This window comes from Panthera uncia, chromosome A2 (assembly GCF_023721935.1).
Source record: "Panthera uncia isolate 11264 chromosome A2, Puncia_PCG_1.0, whole genome shotgun sequence".
NCBI classification, from domain to species: domain Eukaryota; kingdom Metazoa; phylum Chordata; class Mammalia; order Carnivora; family Felidae; genus Panthera; species Panthera uncia.
The window spans coordinates 154,475,561-154,499,468 of NC_064816.1; the positions used below are offsets into that span (position 1 = coordinate 154,475,561).

The window sequence follows — 23,908 nt, forward strand, 5'->3', positions numbered from 1 at the left end:
CGATACGGTAATTCAACACTTGCATCCATCACCCGGTGCTCATCGCCACGAGTACCCTCCTAGTCCCCTTCACCAGTTTTCCCCATTCTCCCACCCCCCTCGGCTGTATATTTTAATAATTAATAGGGCAGTTACACTCAGGTGGCAGCACAGGTTCAAACTGTATTGCCCTTAGCTTTACTAAGCTTAAAGCCTCACAGGTTACATAAATGCAAGGTCAGTAAAAAAACAAAAACTAAAACAAACCCCACAACCCTACCCTGCTAAGCCTATGTGCCAATCACAGCCAGTAGAGGACCTGTGATAGCCGTGACATACAATTCACCAGCTCCTGTATGTTGATTTTTCAGTCTTACGGTGATGAATTTGTCAGTCGTTTTCATATATCCACAAAACACGTATTATCGTGTGACATTTGTGTAAATGAAGGTTGAATTTTAAAAGCATATTGTTTCGTTCATTTTAATTTTTCAATTTTCCATGCAGATTTCCAGTTCTAAAAGGTTTTGTAAATATAAGCTGTTTTAGCTTGTCTTTTCTTTCTTTTCACATGTTTTCACGTGTGAAACACTTCAAGTGGATGTGGGTCCGATCATGTGAAGAAACAATGCTTCCAGACCTATGGCAGGGTGCTCACTGCCACCAAAATAAGATGAACTAAAGCAGACCAGCCTTTCTTTCCTTTTAGTAAACAAGGTCATCCAAACTTAATCATTTCTATTAAAAGCTGCCGAGGAGTTTTTGCTGATGGCCACAATGGGAGCCTGGTTGGGGAAAACGCGTAAGAAAAGAAAATATCAATTTTTGTCAAAATTTGTGGAAATAAAATTGAAGAAATAGGGCTGTGTAGGCACAGATGCTGTATAACAAATGGGCCAGAAATCAAATGTGCATCCAAAACGTGGTGTAAAAATTATCTATGAAACCTTAAATTTGGTATTTACAAATATGCAGTATTAAATATTAAAAATAAAACATGTTGTGCCTAAATAGAAAACCTTTATTCCCAGCTGAAAATTTGATTCTCAAACAAAAGTCAGCATGGGCATGATGATTGTTACTTTGTTAGTTATTCGACATCCAGTAACATCTCTGAGACTGAGTTTCCTGATTTGAAAAAAATAGCAGCCCTCCCAAACTGAAGAGTTTTCCATGTGGCCCCAACAATGCAGTATGCACTAGCATCCTTTAAATACTAAAGTGATACATAAGGATTAGATGTTGTTTTTATTAAATCAATGGTTGCGTCTCTTCTGATGTTTCTTAACTTTTCCAAATGCTGCTGTATGAAAGGAGACATTTCACATATATTTATGCCTTTATATCAAGGCAGTGATGGGTAACATGGGCACTCTTTTGACATGTTTGAGACTTCAGTTAAAATAATGTCTTGAATGTCTATATGCTTGGAAATGAAAAGAAGTGCAAAAAAATCCCAGTTTACTGATGATGTGAACACTGAAGAAAATACCATAGGATACGCATTTGTTCATAAATAATAAATGTGCCCTCTCTGTGAAGCTCACCTTCAGTAAAACAGCACTGTCTTAAATGTCTCAAATTCTCTTGACCTTTCAGTGTGATAGTGAAGTCTTAAATGCAGTTTATCTAAATCTTCACTAATTATCTTTCCATTCAAATATCTTTGTATTTGTCGGTATTTATTCAGTTGCTTAAAAAACAAAAATCAGAAAAAATGAGGAAACAAGGCAAAGAATCAAAATGCCCAGGGGTTTCCTTCAGCACGTTCTGGATTTAGAGGCTGATATGTTGTTTCCACAGATGTGCCTGCTTTGTCTTTTTCTGACGTCCATCCCTTTATAATAGCAAGATGACCAGCAGGGCCTTTATGGAAGGAGAGCCAGTTCCCAGTAGTTCTGTGTTTTGTTTTGTTTCCTCCTCTCCCATGTGGCTCATTTGGGATCCAGATTGTAGTAAGCGTCCTGTCTCTTCTCTTAGGACTCACCTCCACACCCCCATTCCTCCCTTCTTCCTGAACCACCCCAGTCCTTGGGAGTTTTTGTCACCAGATCATTCCATCCACTACTATTCTATTTATTGCATTATGCTTTTGCTTCTGTTCTCTTGGGAACTTCACTTTATTCAGGGAGGGGGATGTTAGTGGCCATGCTCTTAACAGTTATAAGATGTGTAAGTTTAAAAAAAATAGTTTATTTTTGAGAGAGAGAGTGGGAGAGGAGGAGCGTGAGAGGGGGAGACAGGATCCAAAGCAGGCTCCATGCTGACAGCACAGAGCATGATGCGGGGGCTTGAACTCATGAACCATGAAATCATGACCTGAGCCAAAATGAAGAGCCAGACGCTTAACCAACTGAGTCACCCAGGTGCCCCTAAGTTGTGTAACTTTTTTGCTTGAAACTCTCTGATGGATTTCCTTCCAGTACGCTTAAAGTGAAATACACAACGTTATCATGGCTTACAGGCCCTCCTTGCTCTGGCCTCCACCTCTCCAACATCTTCTACCCTGTTCTTCCTTTCTTGACCGTGCTCCAAAAGCACTGGTTTCCTTACTGTCCCCAGAACATGCAAAGTATGCTCAGGGCATCTGCATTTCTGGCTTTTCTTTCTCCTATGCATGTAATTTAATATGTACCAACATATACATATAATGCAACTTAGTGTCGAATGAATGTGTGTGTGTGTGTGTGTGTGTGTGTGTGTGTGTATTCATTCTGTATTATTTATTTGCCGCCCCACTATGTACTTTAATAACAAATACCATGAGAACTGAAACTCTCTGTTGTTTACTTCTGTAACCCCAGTGATTTCAACAATATATTGTCCATCGTGGCTCTTAGCCTTTTTCTAAGTAAATGAATAAGTGAATGGATCAGTAAATGAACGCGTGTATGAATGAATCATTCTGCCACACGTGTTAAAATGAAGTCTCATAAAGTTGGGGGCCCACCCTGGGGCTATAGTGTGGCCTCTGCTCCTCCTGATTGTGGTGGATTAAGAGTACACAGCAGACAACATTTTTGAGAAAAGCTAGATGCTGTCACTCAAAAGAAGGTTGCTGAGAAGGGCGAGAATAGATACCTACCCCTTTACTGTATTTCTTGATCAAATTTTGTCAGCAAGATACAAAGAAGATGCCCTACCTAAGTGTTAACAGTCCTGACATTAAGCTCAAATAATGTGCAGTGAAGGCTTGAGGGAAGGTGTGGCCATTCTGAAAAGGCAATGGTAGACACAGCTAGGATAAGGAAAGCCCAGGAAAACACGAGATCATCCCTGAAGACCATCCAGTTTTCACCGCGTTCATCTGTGTGTGTTAGACCAAATATTACCCATCGTGCAGATTGTTGGGACATCTAAATGTTAGACAAAATAGCTTAAATCCTGAAGAAATCTTTCAGTATGCGTCCTACATCACTAGGTCTTGCATTGCACTTTTTGTGTTTTGGAGGCCAGGAGTGTGACTGAAGAGTACCGATCAGGTAACAAACCCTGTAAACTACAAATTGAGTCAGTTGTGCTGTGTGTGGGAAAGTAAACCGGAACCTCCTGTTTCAAAGCTACTATGTACTTTTTGTCAAAAACGGTCTTTATTTGCTACTGATCACTTTTATGTACGCAAAAAATTGTTACAAAATCGTTTTTTAAAAGGTAAAATTTCTGTTTTTGTATAGAAGTCATTCAAAAACCTCAGGTCAAAGTGCAACAGATTAGTAACGTAATATGGTACTTATGTTTTAATTTTTTGTGATTAAAAAAGGGAAGTTTTGTATTTAAAATTTTTATTTCAGTGTTTAAGAGATCATATAAACAAATATAAAAGAGGATGTCATGCGGCATGCACAATTACAAAAACTCAATATATAGGGACAGCTAGATTATATGTACGAAATTAAAACACCTGATATTTGAAATGGCACAAACATCTATTTCTCATTTAGTTGACTTACATCTTCTAAATTATGATGGTCTCTTGCTTTAAATCTTCCTTGAATTATAATTTTATAAATTGATGTTTTCCCTATTATTAGATTGTGATCATTTTGAGTGTAGTGTCTATGGCTCTAAACATCTTATGTTCCCTGTATTATCTTCTCTATAATTACTGTGGAATAGAGGTTGTTTTTTTTTTAATATTTTTATCTTTATCCATTTCAAGAAGGACAGAGAGAGCGAGTGGGGGAGGGACAGAAAAAGAGAGGGAGAGAGAGAATTGCAAGCAGGCTCTGCACTGTCAGCATGGAGCCCGAAGAAGCTCGAGCTCACAAAATGTGAGACCATGACCTGAGCTGAAACCAAGAGTCAGATGCTTAACCAACTGAGCCACCCAGGTGCCCCGGGAAATCACTTTTTTGATAGAATCCTCTGTAAATGAGTAAAATTGGAATGAACACATTTCTGATCAACTTGTAAATTCTATTAATGTGTTTATGCCAATAAAAGGTAGAAAACCGTGGCCACTTGCATGGCATGTTCAGCTGTTCTTTTTATATAACCGATATTGAGAAAATTTTCACATTTCTAATGGTGCCACGGGAAGGTAATGCAGAGAAGATTTTTAGACAGCAAGAAATATGGTTGGAGTCTGAAAAATAGTTTGCAATGAAATGCAGACTATTAGCACTCATAATTTAAATGTTTACTGGACACTGCATTGGGTACCATATAGTGTTTCATTCTTCTCATACATGTGTATTTCCTCCTTTGAAACGGCCCGTGGAAATTTGGGCCTACTTCCCATTTAAAACTGGACTTGTTTTCAAATAAAGGGGGTATAGTAGTTTTTTCAAATTGGCGATCGTAGAAAATATAAAATCCTGCCATTGGATAAGAAAATGGAAGTTTATTTTAGTGCACAGAAAACGTGGTTGTTTCCAGAGTATGTTTTCCCTTCCTTTTTTTTAACCCCTTTCCTTTTTTTCCAGGCATTTCCTGGGAACATCAATTCTGACGGCGTGGTACGGCATGATTTGCAGCACGTGGTCATTGCCCGCTACGTGCGCATAGTGCCTCTGGACTGGAACGGAGAAGGCCGCATTGGGCTCAGAATTGAGGTCTATGGCTGTTCTTACTGTGAGTACCTTTTGGAATTCGCGGTTGATTTTGTCATCTTCATTGACTTAGTAATTTATTTTTGATTATTTCACATGACTTGCTTTCTCTGACGGTAACTCGTTTTGTATGTGAATAATATGCAAGGTTATTTGTATGTTAAAATATATCTTTACATTTTTACACAAACAGGCATATAAAAAATACCTTAAACAAAGGATTCGGGAATTGATTTTTGTTTAGCAGACTAAATGGCAAAGCTTATTAATTAGGTTGCCCAAAGTCTTATGAAATATTTAAGAAGCAGAAACTTGCAGTATTATCCATCATTTTGATAATTTGCGATGGATTTTGGATACATTCTCGAGAACTTCCTGGCACTTGTCTTCGGTTACACCTTTTACTATTTTAAAGCTAATCAGTAAGTTTTAATGTCACTGATATTTTACATGTCTATAAGTTTTATTTGCTTCATTTAAAAATTGACTTGGGGACGCCTGGGTGGCTCAGTCAGTTAAGCGTCCAACTCTTGATTTTGACGCAGGTCAAAAAAATTTTCTTTAATGTTTCAGCAAACATTAATGTTTTAATAATGTTTAAATAAACATTTAAATAAATTTTTAATTAAACACGAAATGTTTAAATAAATGCTTAAAAAAGTAAAAATTGACTCGGTCACCTAAAACAATACTTGTCCTTTAATTATGTTTTAAACTTTTTTTGTATTTTGTAAATATTTTAAACTTTTTATTTATATTTTGTAAATGCATATACGTGTGTGTGTGTGTGTGTGTGTGTGTGTGTGTGTGTGTATACACACACACACATTATATAAATATAGATAGATGGATAGATCTAGTGATTGTAATATGTGGATTTTGGGGATTGTGGTTCTGTTGTCTCTCTTTTACTCATTTTGCTGATTTCCTCCTCCTCCTCCTCCTCCTCCTCCTTCATTTCTTTCTTCTCCGATAGCCTTCTTATCTGCCTCTCCCTATTTTAGGGCTTCCTCATCTTCCTCACCGTGACTTTTGTTTCTTTGAAACTTGATCTGTGGAGCTTCTTTGGGACCGAGGTTGATGCTGGGTTCATCACAGAAGATTTATCTTTGCTTATTTGCTTCTATGAAGGCCTTGCCAACACAGAATTACTTTAAAGATCGTTTGAGCTGTTTTGAGGCCACTAGCTAGTGAGTTCAGTCTGCAAATACATGATTTGCAAATACTGGCTTTAAAATATGAATTCTCTGGTGAAATATTTCCCCTTCCTAGGAAGTTGTTTTTCTCCTCTTACCCCTGGGGGAAGAGGAATGCTGGATAGGGACGGAATGGGGAATTGGGATATTAGCCTCATGCAAGGAGTCTCCTGTTAGACTCTCCTACCCCTTCCTATCGATCCAGAAAAATAAAAGCTCACTGTAACCAGAAGACGGCAGGTGTCCTCTTGGGCAGGCTTTTTGAAATTAACCAACATTTGGTAGTTTATAATAAAATACACATAAAGCCTTTACCTCTGTAAGAATTAGTTACAGAGATTGGTGAAAATGGTAGCCGTGGTGATGACCGAATCCTATTTATTTATTCATGGGCAACATCATTATGTGCAAACTGAACTGGTTGCTGCACAGGGGCCATGGAGATCATTGAAAAAATTCCCTACTTGTTTATTTTATTTGGTCATGCATCACTTTAGCATAGCAAATACAATGAATGGAGAGACATATGGATTTAGTTCTTCAGGAGAATGTGGCTCTTCAGGAGGAAGATTTAACCTGCCAGGAGGAGCTAAAATGAGCCCTAACATAAATTTGGGTTTTTTATTTGTGTGTCTGGGTATTATGGACACAGAACCCTGTATTCACACATTTTCTGACTGTCAGCACATTGGGAAAGCCACAACAAAATGTGAAATTTTTCTCTACACGACGGATTTTCTAAGCAGCATGCTCAGATTTTGGTAAATGAAAAATATGTAACACTCTTCATGGGAACCATGATGTGTGTAATTTATTTTATTAATAATTATTTATTGAGCACTTTTTATGTGTCATGAAATGTGCTGAATGTTAGTAATACAACAGTGAGTAAGGAAAACGTGGTATGAGAGACAAAGGGGAACGGTTAGTGTAGGAATAGTGTTTGGGGTAAGAATAGAGGAGGTGAAAGGTCACTTAAGCCAGCATGACAGAGCTGAGTGGAAAACCGGCTGGTGTGGTGCGTGCGGTGCCAGGGCTCACTACCGCTGCCTCTTTCCCTGCCTTATAATTCCGACAAAATGAACACCTGGGCCGCCATCACCAAGTCAATGAAAGCATCGAATGGATACCGCACAACCGCCCCCTGCGGTTACTGCTGTTTTTTTAACTTTGTGTATTTATTTTGAGAGAGAGAGAGGGAGCGAGCGCGAGTGAGCGCGCGCAAGCTGGTGAGGGGCAGAGAGAGGGGGAGAGAGAGAATCCCAAGCAGGCTTCGTGCTGTCAGCACAGACCTTGTCTCGGGGCTCAAACCCACGAACTGTGAGATGATGACCTGAGCTGAAACCAAGAGTCAGACGCTCAACCAGCTGAGCCAAATGGAACCCTAAAGTACACACTGTTTCTCACCTGACTTACTTTGTTCAAGACAGTAATTGTGAGAATTAGCCACGCTGTCATGTGAGGGATCTGTTGATATTCATTAGTACTGTTACTCTATTGTGTGAATATTCTACACTTACTCATTTTATGTTGATGAACATATGAATTGTTTCCAGTTTTTGGCCATTTGGGTCAGATTGCTGTAAACATTCCTCATGGGTGTCGACTTAGGAATAGGTAATGCTAAGTTAGGATATCTGTGTGCTTTAACTTGTGTCAATCATGACAAATTTTTTCCTGAAGCGGTTGTATCAGTTCAGACTTCCACGGCCGATGTCCTAGTGTTGCTGTTGCTTCACAAATTCCTGCACTTTTTATTGATTTGAAAGTCTTAGCCATTCTGGTGGGTGTTATTTTATCTCATTGTGGTTTTAGGGAACACTTGCCTGGTTTTTAAAGAGGTTATGCCTGTTGGTCATCTCTAGGCCCTCTTTTTGAATTGTTTGTTGGAGAATTTTGCCCATGTTTCTATTGGGTTTCTTCTTATTGATCTATCTTCTCATTGCTCTGAGTAGTTCTTACAGCCAGCTCTCTTTTTAAAATTTCATTCTTGTTACAGTCTCTAGAAATGTATCTAAATATCTAAAAAAAATTGAAATGGTTGTCTTTACAAATAATTGTTCCATTCCATTCCATTCCATTCCATTCCATTCCATTCCAAGTTTATTTTGAGAAAGAAAGAGAGAGCACGAATGTGGGGGACAGGTACAGAGAATCCCAAGCAGGCTCTGTGCTGCCAACACAGAGCCTGATATGGGGCTTGGACCCATGAACTGAGAGATCATGGCCTGAGCTGAGGTCGGACACTCAACCAACTGAACCACCCAGGCACCCCTAAAATTAATCATTTACATTTTTTTTAACATTTATTTATCATTGAGAGACAGAGACAGATGGAGCATGAGCATGGGATGGGCAGAGAGAGGGGGAGACACAGAGTCCAAAGCAGGCTCTGGGCTCTGAGCTGTCAGCACAGAGCCTGACGCAGGGCTTGAACTCACAAACTGCAAGATCGTGACCTGAGCTGAAGTCGGACGCTTTTCCCACTGGGCCACCCAGGAGCCCCATAAAATTAATTATTTTAAAACCAACACCATCATTGGGGTTACTTTAGAACTCAAAGTAAGGGCAAATGCAGCTTGCCCAAAGGTAAATAGTGCGCTGACCTGGGTGTGGCCTAAAACATGAGGGCATGTACTATAATCATTGCAAGTGGATCTGTAAAGTCGTGTGCTAGTGCTATTATGGGCTTTTCCATCTGGTGAGGGCTCTGGAAATCACAAGATGGGAAGGGGGAAAATACCTGAAGCTAAATAGGAAGCTAGATTTTTCCAGTGTTAAGTCCCTCTGTGGCAGGGGAGGGAGAGGGGTCTGCCACTTTAGGAAACTGTACTAACATCATACCAATAGATGCCAGTGGAGTAAATGATGAATCGGCAGCATAAAATAAAATAAAGTAAAATAGAAGTTTAAAAATACCACCGTAGTAGGTTGAAGTAAATTGGATAATGGCCCCAGAGATAGGAGTTACTCATCCCTGGAACTGTAAATGTTATATTGTGTTTGTAGATATGATTAAGTTAATTATTGAGACAAGGGGAGATTGCCCTGCATTATCCAGGTGGGTTCTAAAGCAGTGGGTTCTGTCCTCATGAGAGGTGGACAGAGGGAGAATTCACAGATAGGAAAATGGCTGCATTGTGACCACAGAGGCACAGATCCAGTGATACGGTTGTAAGTCAAGGAATGTCAGAAGCCACCAAAAGCTGGAAAAGGAAAGGAACAGATACTCCCCTGGAGCCTCTGGTGGAATTCGGGTCTTGCTGACACACTGATTTGAATCCAGTGAAACTGATTTGGGACTCCTAGCCTCCTATAACGCTCCTGTTACAACAGGGGCAGGAAACTATACCAGCATCAATACCAGTATGGGGGGGAAAAAGGTATGAAAATAGTTCTAGAGTAATGCTCTTCAGGAGAACTTCAGTCAAAGACAGAAATGTCCTTGACCTGCTTGAGGCCACTGCTCAAGTTTGCCTGTTGAGCACTTGAAATGTAGCTCAGACAACTGAGAAACTACATGTTAAATTGTATTTAATTTTAATTTATTTAAATTTGAATTTAAATAGTGTAACTGCTGGCTACTATATTGGATGGTGTAGATTAGAAGAACCAAAACATCTGTATGTTGTTATTTTCTTTCAAGTCCTTTTATAGTTTAAAGTATTGATAACATTCATTTTTAAATGTCATTGTCTAATTTTTCCCTTAGTTTGGAAAACATCGATTTAATCACCCTGGAAGCTGTCTTTATTGTCAGAAAGTTGATGACTAGTCATTTCTCTCACCAGATCCCTAACTGGGCCATTTTCCTAACTAATGTCCAGATCAGATTATTTTTTGTCTATTTTTGAAGAATGCATATTGTGTTTATCTCTTTTCCAAGAAAAATACATGTTTATAATAAAAATATGGGTTAAACCTATTTGTGATGGAGAGCTTTCCCAAAGGTATTATGATTTAAATTTACCTGTAGTGGAATTCAGGCCAGTGTGGGCCTTTAGAAGATGGCCTTCTAGGGGCGCCTGGGTGGCTCAGTCGGTTAAGTGTCCGACTTCAGGCTCAGGTCATGATCTCATCGTTCCTGAGTTCGAGCCCCGCGTCAGGCTCTGGGCCGACAGCTTGGAGCCTGGAGCCTGCTTCAGAGTCTGTGTCTCCCTCTCCCTCTGCCCCTCTCCTGCTCACGCTCTGTTTCTGCCTCTCAAAAATAAATAAACATTAAAAAAATGTTTAAAAAAAAGATGGCCATATATGTATGTATGTGTGTGTGTATATATATATATAAAGCTTATGGAACTATGTGTCAACAACTTTGGGTTTTCTTTTTTTTTTTTTTTTTTTCAGGATCAAAACAAGTTTATTATGGCCGGGCCAGACAGGGAAATCCAACAGGTCCCAAAAGTCTGGCCCTGAACAAGCTTTGGGAATGTCTTATAAAGGCTGTATTGACCAATTGGGTTGCAAAGGGTGGCAGTTGGAAATGGTGGGCACCAATTACACAGTGTTGTAGCTTTTTAAAATACAAGGCGGGCACCCATCACACAGTCCTGAAGAATTTTAAAATATAACTTGTTGACTCTAGTCCATGGGGGAAGAGAAGAAAAAAAAAAAGGTTAGAGAGGGAGAGAGCCAAAGCATAAGAGACTCTTAAAAACTTTGGGTTTTCAATGAGAAAAAGAATGGTGGAAATGTCAGTCAGATACACCCTTCCATTTTTCCCCATTAAGCGTAGCAGAACTGTGTATGCTGGGGTCCCGGCAAGGAAAAACTAGGCTTTGATCGCTCCTGTGGGAGAGAAATGCATTCTCTCATCTTTCTAGCAACCCCTTAGAGGATTTATCTGAGGTCTGTCTTAAAGTTCCAGGTTAGGGAATGGGGCTATGCTTCCTGTATCTCAAAGTTTGCCAGCAGAACTAGACAGGGAGAAATCTCCGTATGAGCACTGTCTCTGTTGGAGGGCACCCACTGTACTCCCCCCCGTGCCTGTCATTGCCCCCCAGTGCACTTCCTCCGTGCTCACTTTGTCATCTGAGGAATTAGACACTTCTCAGGGTTGCAAATGAAACGTTCACTCTGCTCCAGGTGGACAAGGTTTTAGTTCCAGGCCACTACTTTGAAGCCTTTAGGGCTTCTGCTGAGGTTTTGTTTCCTGACTTGTCTTGAGGGTAACATGAGTTCCAACTTCAATGACTCTAAACTTCTTGTAAATCATTCTGCTCCTTCTCCATTCAGTTGTCCCTCAAGTTGAGTTGAAACAAGTGCATGCTGTTATTTTTCAAACGGAGTAATATTCCCCACGTCTTGTCACTCAGTAAGCCTTCTCCCAACACACCGATGCTCATCTTGCTCTGTACCAGAGGGACCACATGAAGCAGAAGGGAGAAGTCTCACTCTCACAATTTTTAAAAACCATTTATGGCTGCAGTGCTCAAACATTCGTTTTACAAGAGCCCCACACAGCGTACTGATTGAAGCAGTGAACATTTTTGGTGACAAATCCTGTATTAGCTTTTGACCGGTCTTCCTAAGAGTGAGGTCAGTGCCTTGGGAAGCCCAGAGACATACACAGCTAAACTAATTTTTATATATGCCTTCACTTTCGATGAATCATTCATAAAGCCTAGATATATCGCCCAGTGCAAATCATGGTGGAAAGTAAGCACCAGAAAAAGCAGGAGAAAGGGGTAAGAGAAGCCAAATCCAAAGAGACGGACAGTGTTTTGTCCTTTTCCTGCTGGGCAAATGAGGTCATCCTCTTACAGGGACCACAGCTGACTCTCCCAGTTCCCATGCTGCCCAGGCCAGAGGTGCTGTCATGTGCATGCGCGTCAGTTGCCCAGATCCACGAACTGTGGTGTAAGACAGCTGGGCTTACTTCTGTCACAGATCTGGAGGGCAGAAGTTGGACATCAAGGTGTTAGCAGAGGTGACTCCTTCTGAGGGCAGGCTCAAGGGGAGAAACCGTCTCATGCATCTCCAAGTTGTGGTGGTTGCTGGGAATCCTTGGTGCTCCTTGACCCGGTGGTGCATCATTCCAGTGTCTGCCTCCACTTTGAAATAGTGTTCCTCCCTGTGTGTCAGTGTCTTTGTACCTTCACGTGGCCCTCGTGTAAGGACACCACTCATTGGATTTAACATCCACCTGAATCAGTATGACGTAATCTTAAAGTAGCTAATTATATCTGCAGAGACCCTGTTTCCAAATAAAGACCATGTTTTGAGTTTTTGGGTGGATATGAATTTTGGGAGAACATGTGTATTCATTAAAATTGGGAACAGTTTCTATCCAGATCAGTTTAGCTCAGCAGAGAAATAAATAAGCAGTTCTGGAAGTCTACCCATGTTTTCCTATTTAAATTAAATATTTGATTTTGCATAATATAAAAGGGCCTCAGTTACTTGTATTTTGTGTTCTTCACACACACATACACACACACGTACACACACACACACACACACACACAGAATAAAAGATTTTTTATGTTGCTTGGGGATCAATAAATTGTGACACAGGCTCATCAATCCCATTAGCATTTATTGAATTCTATTTGTCGAGATTTTGCTAATTTTAAATCTGAAATGCAAATCTGACCATATCACACCTGTGGTTGAAACACTTTAATGATGCTCCATTGCCTATAAAGTCCAAGGTGTTAGCTTGAAATACAGTGCCCTTCCTAGTACCTCTGCAACCTTATCTCCCTCTGTGTTGTAATTCATGCTCCAGTAATACAGATTACTCCTGTTTTCTACTACATGCCCTGTTTCTTTAACCTTCCAACATGTCGTCTCTGACTGCAAAGCCCTCTCCATTCTTCACCTCCTCACTTTATTTTTTTTATTTTTTTTAATGTTTTTATTTTATTTTTGAGAGAGAGAATGTGTGAGTGGGAAAGAGACAGAGACAGAGGGAGACACAGAATCTGAGGGAGGCTCCAGGCTCTGAGCTGTCAGCACAGAGCCTTACATGGGGTTCAAACTCATGGACAGTGGGATCATGGCCTGAGCCAAAGTCAGATGCTCAACCGACTGAGCCACCCAGGCACCCCATCACCTCCTCACTTTCTTATCTTCCAGGATTTAGTTGAGATGCAATTTTCAACAAGAAGACTTCTCTGGGGGCACATGGGTGGCTCAGTTGGTTAAGCATCCGACTCTTGATTTCGGCTCAGGTTGTGATCTCACGGTTTGTGAGTTTGAAGCCCACATCAGGCTCTGGGCTGACGGCATGGATCCTGCTTGGGATCCTCTCCCTCTCTCTCTGCCCCTCCCCTGCTCGCTCGCATGCTCTTTCTCAAAAATAAGTATAAATACTAAAAACAAGAAGATTTCTCTGAATTTCCAGAGTGAATCGTATTTTTTTTTTTGCTCACATTATACTATGTGAATATCTCCAATGAAATATTTATCAAAGCATTCTAAAATATAGCAGACTATGAGGTACTGGGGGAGAGGCCAGACACTGTTATCTTATTCATTATTGGCATCTTGTCCATTAGCAGACTCTACACAAGTCATGTTTGCTGAACTGAACTATTATCAGATGTAAATGATGCAGACCTAACTTACTCCCTCAGTGAAAATTGATTATTCTTTGATGCTGGATAGATTAGTTGAGCAGGGTATGATCCTGTTGTATCCTGTTGAATGGTGCTGTATTCATAAATGTTCCAAAGAGTCAAATAAAACAAAGGATTTAGTATTTGTTTTTCTTTTTTTTTTAAACGTTTATTTATTTATTTTGAGAGAGAGAGAGAGAGAGTGTGAGCAGGGGAGGGGCAGAGACAGAGAATCCCAAGAAGGCTCCATGCTGTCCACGCAGAGCCCAACACAGGGCTTAATGTCATGAACCAGGAGATCATGACCCAAGCCGAAATCAAGAGTCAGATGCTCAACTGACTGAGTCATCCAGGCACCCCTTAGTATCTCTTTTTCTAATTTAAAAGTTTCGAGACCTTGTGTTATTTCTAGTTAAGATTATTTTAAACCACAATTTCATGAGGCTCTTTCATAAATTATAAATACATAAATTGCTTATCATCAGAGGAAAAATACCCCACTCTTATTAGTTAATTTGGACTTTATATCCAGATTCATGTGAAAATAAAAAAAATCAATGTAAAAATAGATTCAACAGCTATCAAAGTCAAGTTACACAGGGTAAAGAGATAATTATAATTGCCACGGTAGTATGTTATGTATGCAGGACATGCTGTGTTCCTAAATGTGTATTCAGGTAGACAAAAAATAACTTTGATATGTGTTCTTGCCATTAAGAAAAATGGAACTTAGATTCAAGCACGTGTATTCTTTAGTTCTTTGAAAAGTAGTTTGCATTTCAAACTGGAATTGGAATGCTTTGTAACAGAAAGGTTATCCCTCTATATCTAATGGGGTCTCACTTCATGGTGATAATGCAGTGACTGGTGCTTATTGTAGCAGGTGGAAAATATTTTTGAGATCATTTGTGTTATGGTTTTTACTTACTGAGCAATGTAAATTCAAAGGTATAGGTATTAAAGATAATAAATTATCATTTTATATAATAAATAGTCTGATAAATACTCGGTGGTTCTCATTCCTGGATTGGAATTTGAGGGTGACATTTGCGTTGAATGGAAATTTATGGCATGAAAAACAAAGAATTGCGTTCTCATTTTTCATGTCTGTGGAGATGCATGCGATCAGCATTTGTTTGTTTCTTTTCAGTATAGTTTATTTTACTTGGGAGGTAGTTACTTTCTAAAAGTCTATTCAATGAGAAAACATGGCAAGTGTAAGTAAGTTTCTCCTTAGATACAAGACAGTCATACATGACTGCTAGTTCATATTTTGGAGAAATATTTACTTAGTCATTGATTTAGAGTTAGATTTACATTGTATTGCTTACTACAAAAATATAAATTTAAAATACTCTCAAGAATTTTCAAAGCTCACATATAAGATCAACAGTGTTGATTTAAAGTAAACCAAAATTATTGACAGAGAATAACATAATCGTACCTGTTTGCAGTTCTGAATGAGGAGTAACAGTATACTTCAACTGTGGAAAAAGAGTGGATTTATTTTTCATTGTGAATATTAGTTGAGAATTCTCTTCATAAAATAATTTTCCAAGAAAAATACATATTTAAACCAAAGCGTACACATATTACGATAACTGGTTGAAGATTAGAAGAAAATAATGAAAAATAACTACGCTTCAGCATGGTTTACAAATAAGGTATTTTGATTAATACAAAGAGTCACATGTATACTGCACAAGAACTTTAAAAAGTTCCCAAGAGACCTCCCAGCTCAATCCCTTATTTTACTAATGAGGAAACCAAAATCCACAGGGTTATGTGAGTTGCATAAGTGAGTTAATTGCATACCTAGAAACGCTGCATAAAAATCTGAAGCATTGCTCCTTTCCTGTCATTTGATGATACCTCTCTCTTCTGGCTAATTCTTTTCTTCTCCATCCACAAGGACTTTCTATAGTCATAGTCATGGCCTACAGAAAATATTATTTTGTAGATTCTAAAGACTATAAAAATTGGCCCACAGTTTTCACTATAAGAACATATAGGAGGAGATATTCAGCAAGAAAAATATCAACACTTTTGTACATCCCACATGTCCAATAGGGGAATTTAAAGGACTGGTCATCATAACACACTCATTTGAGGACAGCTTGCAAATAACACAGCTCAAGCTTTCTCGCATTTTGGTACAGAAAGTTTTTCAACCTCGGTGTGTTTCCTCCAGGAACATCAGCTCCTGAGATATTTTAACTACCATTTACGTATATGTTAATCCATACTTGCAAAGAATATGCAAGTTAAAATCACAGTTATATAGTCCATCAGTGTTTCACTTATAATTCCTGACTAATGTGAGGAAAGAAGTAAAATTTAAAATATTGCAAATATACACTAAGAGATTCTTTTATTAGCTTTTACTCTTGAGTTGTTAGTCTTAATTATCACCTATTTAAATTAGCTTAGCTAGGGAGAAAAAAGCAAATATTTAAGATGGCAGTTATCACCCTCATAAATTAAAAGTAACAATATAATAAAATAATCATTTAGTATGCTGACTTAAACCTTCTAGCAATGCAAATTATTTGGGTATATTTTTTAAAAATTAAATATCACTCATTTTAAAACATTTAATAACTTTATTCCTTTTAGACTAGTATCAGATTTTTTATACCTAGACTTGAAAAAATTATCACAATTTTTTTAGACTCCGGTTCTCATTGGAATATATATATGTAATATTTTCTTAAGCTCCAAATAGTGTCGTATTCATCTTTTTTAGTCTTTCATGCTCATTTTGGTGGATGGGGAGGAGTTGAAGAGCCTACCCCTGCCCTCTGTTCCATTTCACTCCCAGTTAATGAGAGAATGATCCTAGAGAAGGAGGCAGGTCCCTTGGACCAATCTCTTTGTAAACGTTCTGATAAATGTGCCCCCTGCACTCCCAAATAATTAACTTTTCTAGGAGGAAAGCTCTTATCGGTGGAATGTGTTGAGCATTCCTGTTACGAACCTGTTTCAGGATGTTTATGGCAAACTAAACACACTTAGCTTCTCCGGATTTATGAACATAACTCCCTGGAAAATAACTCATGAGCTAGGTGATCACTGAGGTGTTGAAGGGAGGTGTTTCACGACCTAAATGTTCAAGAATAAGCGGAAACTATGCCTGATCCTGAGAATAAGGGAAGGTTTTTGGCTAGGGGACCTTTTCCCCAGGAGCATAGTTAGTTGTAGGGGGAACTTGCAGTCAGACCATTGGAGACGCTCCGGACTTTTCTCAGATGTCAGAGTACACATAATACTGGGCCTTAATTTTAGGCTTCATCCCACCCAGCCTTGTGATGGATGGTTCTTGAAATTATTGGTAAAATTGAGCTTTAGGTTAAGACCTTTATTTGTATAAATCTGATGTGCTCATCTGATCTTAATCTCTCTACATGGATTGTATTAATTACTAGCCTTAGTCAAATAGACAGCATGTAAAGCCTCCTGCAACATTTTTTCTTCCCTGCTGTCAACCTACTATTTATCAGATATTTAGGGGTTTTGTACTATTTTAAAGTTGCTGTGTCAGCTGTATTTATGTATGCTACAGAAGGAATTTAGAGACTGGGCAAGTGGCTTCTTATACTTGCTTTAAAATGCAAATGTTATAATTGGGAGTGGGGAGAATCCTCTTTCCTATGGCATTGTGCTTATATCTAAACGATCATTCCTTTCCTCAAATCATTTTACAAGGTTTTCTGTGCTGCCGAGGACCAGGTGACAATATGACTGAGGTCACTCACTCTAAGTGTTTGACTCTGAGCAGCACAGTTGGTTTAACAGCACCTCTGATTAAAGTGTACTCCAAATTTAGACAAGTTGTGACCATCTATTACAGGAATGCTTTTTGTTGATCAAAAAATAAATTACATTTGCCAATACTAAAGTTCGCAATCAAAGAGCAAGTTCAGTCATAGCAAACTCCAGCGAGAGGTGCAGAAGCATATCCAAGGGGTAGAATGGAACAGGGGGTTTCAGTTCATTCTTCAGATGAGCTTTTTTTCAGCAGTTTTTAAGGGAAAACATCACACAAATTAATTTAGAACCATTGTACAAAGGAGGTTTTCTGAATTCAAGATCGTGGGATGACTAGAAAATGCATTGTGTTTGTTCTTCTGTCACCCAACAGTGTAAAGTCATTCTGGACCGTCCACCAGCCATGCAGTGTGGTGACCGTCTCCCACATCTCTTACATGACCTTCCATAAATAACTCTAAATCACCCCATCTCCTGTTTTTGTAATTTGTGCCACTCGTTCTTTTTTTATTCTCTATTCTTGTTCTTTCTACAATAAAAGAATGTTTTAAAACAAATCATATTTTATACTTTGGCTATGGCGATGTTTTTGGTGAGAACATTCATTGTTGGCCATGGGGGCAAGAGGATGTCCCGTCCCGTTCCGTATAGAGTCTTCAGCAGCATCACTGGCCTCTGCCCATTAGATGCTCGTCATACATCACTCCTTGTTCAGGAGTGACAACAAAAATTGACACCAGACGTTAAAACATGTCTTCTGTGGGGGACAGCATTGCCCCTGGGTGAGAACTGCTTGTGGAGATCGCACTCGTCACTTGGTAATTGGATTGTTAAATTGTTAGGCACTATAAAATAAAGAAAATAGACACACTGTAAGAAGCAATTTAGTTTTTGTTTAATCTGTATTTTAGTGCCTGCTATGTGCAGAAAGTGTCTCCTGCATGCTGAGATGTCCCAAGACTTTATAGTGAGAAGGGTGATAACCATGGTATTACAGTATGCTTCTAGAGGTAGATCCCCGGTGTATATACTGCAGACAGAAACACTCCTATATCACCTTATCAGCAGAAATATTGCAAGAAAAACGACCCCTTGAACACTTGTATCTTTTATCTGTGCCTTTTGCAGATTTTTTCCCACATTTTAAAAATACAAGCTGTTTTTTTTTTAGTTGCCAATTGGTCAGTACTTTGCCATAGTTAATACCATTTTTTTTTTCAGCTAGGACCAGCTAGGATCTGTATTTTTTCGGGGGATAATTTTACATTTTCTTTCATGTGAATTTAAGTTTGGGATTGAGATAAGATTGACTGGATCCTCCCTCCACACAGTTTAGGCTGAATATTATTTATATAATTGTTGCTTTGCATTTTGCATTTGCCAATAGACAGTTAAAAACAATAGAAACGGTATCAAATGTGCTTTGCTACTAGAATACAAATTCATATTTGTTTAGCACACTCCATTCAGATTTGAGAAATATCGACATTCACGGTGTATAATATGAAGGCTGATTTTCTCTAAAAGAGAGGAGATAAATATGTCAAATAAAGCTTTGCTCCATTTCTTCTCAGCTTCTTCTGCAAGGAGCTCTAGGCCTACTATTAGGGAGAGAAGGAAGGCCTGGTTTTGCATTTTTTCACAACACTTTCATTGACTAGGTACCACCATGTGAAACCACATGACCTGGTGAATGTGTTGAGTAATCTGACTCAGACCTGTCCAATGCATATGAAACGCCATGCCTTTCCCCCTCCCTAACTCATGGGACTCTGGTAAGAAATGGAATGATAGAATACAATTGAATGTTCTTTGGATTTTAAGGATAAAGTCATTTTATCATCTTGATCATGTTTATTCAGAGATATACAAAGTAGAATATAACATGTAGATAGTATAAACTATGTTCTATTTAGAGGTTCACTCGCTCCAGTGGGTGATGTCATTAAATTGGTTTGGCTGGTTTTTTATTGCTTTAAATTGAATTGACCAAGTCAGAGCTATTTGGATAACTTGAGACAGTTTCATTCTGGTTCACATGGCTCACTTTGTAGTAATCTTAACCTCAGAATCAGTGTGTGTGTGTGTGTGTGTGTGTGTGTGTGTGTGTGTGTGTGTGTCTATGTGTGTGTAGAGAATTTGATCCCTTTTTTGAGGGGAAAATAAATAATGGGAATGCTTTTTCTTAAGTATCAAGGACTTTTTTTTTTCTTAGACAATTTTACTTATTTTTATGTAAGCTCTATGACCAGCATGGGACTTGAATTGACGACCCAATATCAAGAGTCCTATGCTCTACTGACTGATCCAGCTAGGAGCCCTGGGAATGCTTTTAACTGTGATATTTTCCATGATGTACTGGGATCACATTTCAAAATTCAGTATGCTAGTATTTCCACAGTGCTTTTTTTAATTTTTAAAAATTTTTAATGTTTATTTATTTTTGAGAGAAAGAGAGACACATAGAGTATGAGCAGGGGAGAGGCAGAGAGAGTGGGAGACGCAGAATCTGAAGCAAGCTCCAGGCTCTGAGCTGTCAGCACAGAGCCCTACATGGGGCTCAAACTCACAAACCGTGAGATCATAATCTGAGCCAAAGTTGGAACCTTAACCACCTGAGCCACCGAGGTGCCCCAATGGTGCTTTTCAAGTAAGAAAGAAGAGGGTGATTTTATTAACTAAGCTACCATTTGTTTAGGTTAAATTTCATTAATTTGAATTATAAATATATCTGATAGAAATATTGTATCTAGAAGGTGAGAAATAGCTACCATTTATTGAATGTGTTTGGCTTATGTCTGTAATGCAGACATTATACAAAATAGGTGGTGGTGTCCTCAATTTGTAGATGAGAATACCAACGTTTGAAGAAGTAAAATAACTTACCTATATATCACATGCTGTCAGTCTAGCCTTTTTTTTCCCACCAAAGCATGTTACCTCCTGGAGGCAGCGTAAAACCAGAGCAAAATAGATCCACATGGAGGATAGTAATAATAATATTTATATAGCTAGAGTATTCAACATTTATTCACCATAGGTGATGTGTCAGATACTATGCTCAGTGCTTTATTTAATTCTCTTAAACTGCTGAGTTGGGAACTATTATTGTCCCCATTTTATCAATGAGAAAACTGACGACTGAGTAAGTTTTTATTTACTCATTCAGCTAGTGAGCATTAAACACCAGGATAATGATGTATTTGGTTTGTTTGTTTGTTTATTGATTGATTGCCTGTTCCCCACTGCATCCAGTAGAACAATTGGAAAAGGAAAATGTGGATTCTTTTCTGCCCGACTTTTTGTAAAATTAGTTCTTTTGGGGTATGTGGGTGGCTCAATCTGTTAAACGTCCAACTTTGGCTCAGATCATGGTCTCATGGTTCATGGGTTCGAGCCCCATGTCAGGATCTGTGCTGACAGCCCAGAGCCTGGAGCCTGCTTTGGATTCTGTGTCTCCCTCTCTCTCTGTGTCTCTCCTGCTCATTCTCTCTCCCCCCCCAAAAAATAAACAAACATTAAAAAAGCACAACAGTAAAGTACTTCCTTGACAGGGCACCTGGGTGGCTCAGTTGGGTAAGCATTGGACTTCAGCTCAGGTCTTGAGAACTTCAGCTCGGGTCATGATCTCATGGGTGTGAGTTTGAGCTCCACAGTGGGTCTGCCCCCTCCCCCCCCTCCATGTTGGGCTCTACAGAGCCCACTTTGGATCCTCTGTCTCCCTATCACTCTGCCCCTCCCCTGCTCGTGTGCACAGTGTGCAGGTTCTCTGACTCAAAAATAAACATTTTTTTTTACAAGTAGTTCCTTGAGGGCTGTGACAAGAAGAAATGGTTGAATGAACTATTTGTGCAGCCACTACGAAAGTGTGAAGAGTTTTTAATGGCAAGAAAAATGAGATGGAATTAGGTAGAGAAAAGCAGAATATAAAATTGTTTATATAAACAGTCTCTCTTTCATTTACCAGTTGGTAAAAAAAAAAATTAAAAAATTAAAAGGAGTATAAAAACCACATCAGAGTGCTAACCCTATTATTTCTTTTTAAAAACTTTTTTTCATGTTTATTTTTGAGAAAGAGAGCAAGCACAAGCGAGGAAGGGCAGAGAGAGACACACACGCAGAATCTAAAGCACGCTCCAGGCTCCTAGCTGTCAGCACAGAGCCTGACCTGGGGCTCAAACTCACAAACCTGGAGATCACGACCTGAGCTGTTGTTGGACGCTGAACCAGCTGAGCCACCCAGGAGCCCCATCTAAGAAGTGGTATTATGGATAACTAATTTTCTCTTGCATTCTTTTCTGCATTACCTACATCCTATAACTATATCAAACTGTATTACTATCAAAAATTACTATAATCAGACACAGTTTGAAATGCATGCAAGATCTAAATCTCAATTTATAAATTCAGGTGTGTATGAAAGTTATCATTCCTTTATTAACAATTTGAATTTCAAGCTCCCATCCTGATGTTCTTTGGGGGAATTTTAATCTTAGTATATCTTGTTGTCCTTCCATTGGAGGGTCTTACTCAGTGTTATTGAACATGTACACACTTATCTGTCCCTGATATTTATTGTCTTCCTGTCCACATCTCCCTTCCCCCAAGCTCAGTGGCTCTCTGCTGTTTCTCTGGTACTACTAGGCATTTGAATCAATTGGGAACCTGTTGGATGGTCTACCAATAAATCATTACTTCAAAAGAGCAGCCAGTTACTATATCGGAAGAGTATGTAAAGCTAGCTGATTTAACTAATTTACTTAGTGTTCAGATTTCTAATAACAAAACTGTTCATTATGGTATGTATAGAATTAATTATATCATAAAAAGTACCTAAAATCTGTATTTTTAATTATATATGAAAAGGAGCAGTATAATACCTCTGTACTCTTGTGATTTCTATTTTAAAATTTATCTTTGAATATTGTATAGAATACTTAGATTAGTAATAATTTGAAGAATAAATATATTGTTTATAGTGAAAAACAATCTAGAAAGCATATTCTTTCGATTATAAGGGTTACAATTATATCTTAAGCAAAATAATACCTTTTTTCTATTTTAAACTATAGACCATCAATTTTCAAATAAAGTAATTTGTGTTTTCATTAGTCTCTAATATTGCATAAAGACTTGGGTGATTTTGTATGTCTTCGACATATTCAGCATTCATTTGCAAAAATTTGATTCACAACGTCAGTTTTAAGTTTTGAACACAATATGCATATATAGGGAGCATTTGGGTTAACCGTATTTTGATGTGACATTATCCTTTATGTTAAGCAGTATGATACAATGAAAGGAGATGGCTCTTTCGGTAAAATCTAAAGTAAATGCCAAGTTTGTTTAATGGGTGATTTGAGATGATTGTTCAAGCTTTCCAAATCCTCCTTTCTGCCACCTCAAAATGGGAGTAATAATGCTCACTCCACAGATTTATCATGGGGATTAAATGAGGTAATAAATCCAAAGTGCTAAAGCACAATGGCTGGCTTAAGGTAAACAGTCACAAATATATTAGCCATTATTATTATTGTTGCTGTTTTTCACATTTCCTACTACTCCTTGATAGCACATAAGATTATTTAGTAACTGTTCATTTATTTCTTAGGTTCTCAGCTCTGAGATGAATTTTATTATCCAACATCTGTTCTTAACTTCATAAGGAAACATGCCTTCCACATTAATTAAGCATCAAAAATGAGTCTTAATGTTCATACAGAGTAATAATCATTTCCTAGAAGGAGCTGCCTTCGTATCAGAATGTAATTTCCAGTACTTGGAAAAAAGATTGTCTGAAATGATTGAAACTAAAGAAGAGTAAAATATAGGAGTCATGGAGCCAGGAAATGTTTACAGGTGGCAGCCCTCTGGGGTATGGTCTAGACCAGACCTTAAGTTTGTAGGTGAGGACCTAAGAGGTCCCTGAAAGAGATAAATGACTTTTTCTGAGACCAACCCATAAGGAACAGGTGGCAGAACCATACAGGAACTGGTTTTAGTACAGGGTTCTGTCCTGTTGTCTTGTATTATATATTATATCAAAGTTAACCTGTGTGTATTCATTTCTGTTAAAATTTGATCAGTAGCTAGGTGTTTGGCCTCAGCATTCTGCTTTATGAATAGTAGATATTATGGAAATAGTTTTGAAAGAATATTCATGAAATATATAGAAGGTTTGGAAGAAAAAACTAATTGCTCAGCAGTTTACATCAGAAAATAATTATGCAACCATAGGCATGGGATACAGTCGGGGGTCCTTTACACACATGGGAATTTTAGTGACAGTTCAGGGTGAGGAATCAATGTCATACTCAGTTTTTCTGGAAAATGAAAAGGATTGTTACAAACTCAG

At 38.5% G+C, this 23,908-nt stretch overlaps 1 protein-coding gene across 1 annotated transcript in view; it reads left to right on the forward strand.

Moving 5' to 3' along the window:
• Window positions 1–23,908, forward strand: part of CNTNAP2 (contactin associated protein 2) — a 1,963,583-nt gene that overhangs the window by 831,669 nt on the left and 1,108,006 nt on the right. Inside the window, exon 4 of the mRNA XM_049643059.1 lies at window positions 4,905–5,052. Within this exon, the coding sequence (XP_049499016.1) occupies window positions 4,905–5,052 (148 nt within the window). The remainder of the gene's footprint in view (window positions 1–4,904; window positions 5,053–23,908) is intronic.